The sequence below is a fragment of the Terrapene carolina genome, unplaced genomic scaffold, assembly GCF_002925995.2.
Source record: "Terrapene carolina triunguis isolate 2854851 unplaced genomic scaffold, T_m_triunguis-2.0 Scaffold8572, whole genome shotgun sequence".
Lineage (NCBI taxonomy): Eukaryota > Metazoa > Chordata > Testudines > Emydidae > Terrapene > Terrapene triunguis.
Window position 1 is genome coordinate 1 of NW_020672923.1, and position 2,848 is coordinate 2,848.

The 2,848-nt window shown below is 62.9% G+C and overlaps 1 protein-coding gene across 1 annotated transcript; it reads right to left on the reverse strand.

Moving 5' to 3' along the window:
- Positions 1-406: 406 nt before the first annotated feature.
- Positions 407-2,535, reverse strand: LOC112121255 (CD97 antigen-like; the record flags this gene model as incomplete). The annotated part of the gene is made up of 4 exons (XM_026661520.1): positions 407-568; positions 839-1,071; positions 1,298-1,411; positions 2,361-2,535. Coding segments are annotated over 4 exons (684 nt in total), but the record flags the coding sequence as incomplete, so codon positions are not given.
- Between the last annotated feature and the right edge of the window lie 313 nt (positions 2,536-2,848).

Consider the following 2,848-nt stretch of genomic DNA (forward strand, 5'->3'; position numbering starts at 1 on the left):
GTCTGGGGTCAGAGCAGGGGGTCTGGGGGTCAGGACTCCTGGGTTCAATTCCCAGCTCTGATGTCACCTCCCTGTGTCTCCTTGAGTGAGGCATTTAACCCCTCTCTGGCTCTGTGTGATGGGGATGGGGACGCTCCCTGCCCTGCAATGCAATGGGGTGAGCCCCCTGCCCCTGCTGCCTGGCCAGGCATGCAGGCACGTCGGTCGCTGCTACGTGGGGAGTCTCCCTGTGCCCTTGGGGATGCGGGGGCTGATTGTGCCCCTGATCAGATCCAGGGCCCTGCCTGCCGGTGGGGAATGGGTTTACTTCGGGGGGAATCTGGAGTGACTCCTGCTCCGCTGGGGAGGATTGAGGGGAAGAGCAGAACCAGATCAGCCCCGAGGCCCCAGCGAGGGCCGTGCCTACCTCCAGCTCGTAGAAGGCCATGAGCACAGCGAAGCTGGTCAGGTGGTTGCACTGGCAGCGGGTGATGGTGGCGTTCAACTTCTGCAGGGTGCAGCCGTCGGTGGCCCAGCGCCTGTCAGGCTTCCAGTAGGCGCAGAGGAGGCGCAGGTCAGTCTTGTTCTCCTGGGGACAGAGAGACGCTTGGGGCATGGGGGGCAGGAGCGGGGTGGGGGGCTGGCTGGGGCCGCACAGGGGGCAGGACTCCCCAGGCCCCGAGAGTGCAGGTCGGGGGGGGTACGAGCGGCTGGGCTGAGGGCACAGAACATCAGTTTGTCCCGGGGTGGGAGGTGGATTTGCCTGCTGCCCAGGGTGGGGGGTGTTACTGGAGATGGGCCCAGCTCTGCCCCCAGTGCCCCAGGCTCTCCCCCCTCCATGCCCAGCCCAGGGGCTCACCGGCACCGGGTGGCTGAAGCGGATGCTGACAGAGAGGCCGAGTGCCTGGGGGTTCGGGTCACTGATGAAGGCCGACACCACCGGAGACAGCACACGGTAGCTGGGCCGCCCCGGCTCCTGCGCCCACTTCCCCGTCTGGCCGATCCCATCCCACTCGGGCGCCTCCACTCGCCCAGCACCGTCCAGGATGGGGCTCATCCCCTGGTATGTCAGCAGCCCGGCCAGCGTGAAGCCTGCGAGAGACAGAGGAGACGGATGAAATGGGGGGGCAGGAGGGGCCCTGGGGCAGACTGGTGCCAGGGGGTGTTGTGCTGCTGGGGATGCTGCCCCCAATGCCCTGGCCACGCCCCGTCCCCCTACACACCCCAGCCTGGCACCAAGGGGTGCTGTGCTGCTGCTCCCAATGCCCTGGCCGTGCCCATCGCTATACACACCCCAGCACAGGGGATGACCACATACCTTCTTTCTGCCCTGGGGCTCCGGCCCACTTTAATTCCATCTGCGTCTTGCTCTGCTGCAGCGTCACGGTCTCCTGGCTCTGGTTCCCAGCCTTCCTGACCGCCAGCCCCAGCTCTGCAACCACAATACCAGCCAGGGCTCACATCAGAGACATGGAGAGGAAGCCTGTAGCCAGGCAAGGTGCTTTCCTGGCTGTGGGGGGAGCTCCTAGCTACTCCAGTCCCAGCCTCTCCCAGCAGGGGGCGCTGTGGGGAGCCGGGTGGGAGCACTGGCTGTGGGGGGTGTCACAGAGTCCCCGGGCGATGCTCTGGAACTGCTCCCCACAAAGCCAGTCAGGACTTTGGGGAGCCTCCTCTCCCATGGAGCAGACTGTCTTCAGGGCAAGAAGCTCACACGGCTTCACCTCCTGGGTCTGCCCTTGGAGCATTCAGCATATGCCCCTCCGTGCGCTTCCCACAGCGAGTCCGCCCAGGCGGGGTCCTGGGGAAGCCAGAAGTCCTGTACGCACCCCCACTTCGCAGTCAGCCGTGACTCTCAGCCAGCCAGTAAAACAGAGGTTTATTAGATGACAGGAACACGGTCTAAAACAGAGCTTGTAGGTCCAGAGAACTGGATCCCTCAGCCGGGTCCATTCTGGGGTCCCGCGAGCCAGACACCCACATCTGCCCTCACTCCCTATCCCCAGCCAGCTCCCAACTGAAACCACCTCCAGCCCCTCCTCCTCTGCTTTGTTCCTTTCCCGGGCCAGGTCACCTGACCTCTTTGTTCTCCCACACCTTTAGCATCCCCTTGCAGGGGGGAAGGGCCTGGCCATTAGTTGCAAGGCGACAGAGGTCAGTCAGAAACTGAGGCACCCACACAGTATTCAGAGGAAACATTAAGAACAGTCCCACTTTGTCACAGGGGGGAGTTCCCGTCTCCCAGCAGGGGGCACTGTGGGGACTGGGTTGGGAGCACTGGCTGTGGGGGGAGAGGTCCTGTCTCCCAGCAGGGGGCACTGTGGGGAGTGGGGCGGGAGCATAGGCTGCGGGTGATGAAAGCCCAACTGGGGCCAGGTGCTGACCTGTGCCGTTGGGGGATGCGATGCTGATCGTGCTGTCAGGCAGGGTCAGGGCCAGTGTCTTCAGCAGCTTCTCCACTATGGCCATCAGCTCCGTCGCGATCTGGTGTCTCCACTTCACGCTCTCGCTCTGCTGCCCGACCAGATTTATCTGCTTCTCCAGAATGTCCAAGAAGCCCTGGCCAAGCAAACGTGGGGGGTGTTGGTGTCACAGTGCCTGAGCCCCTGCCGTGCCCCCCATTCCTAGATTGCTAGTCTTCCGCTGCCTTCCCACAATCCCCCTGAAAGGAAAGACAAGTTCTCCTGCAATTCACATCGCTGCTTGGGAGGTCAGACTAGATGATCACAATGATCCTGTGTAGCCTAGGAACCTAGGAGAGCAGCTTCTTGGGCACAGAGCCCACTGGAGAGGCAGGCATGGGAATTTTTGGGCAGTGCTGCTGTTTATTTATCTCCTGTTCCAGGCACTGCATCCCTATAGATCGCCCTGA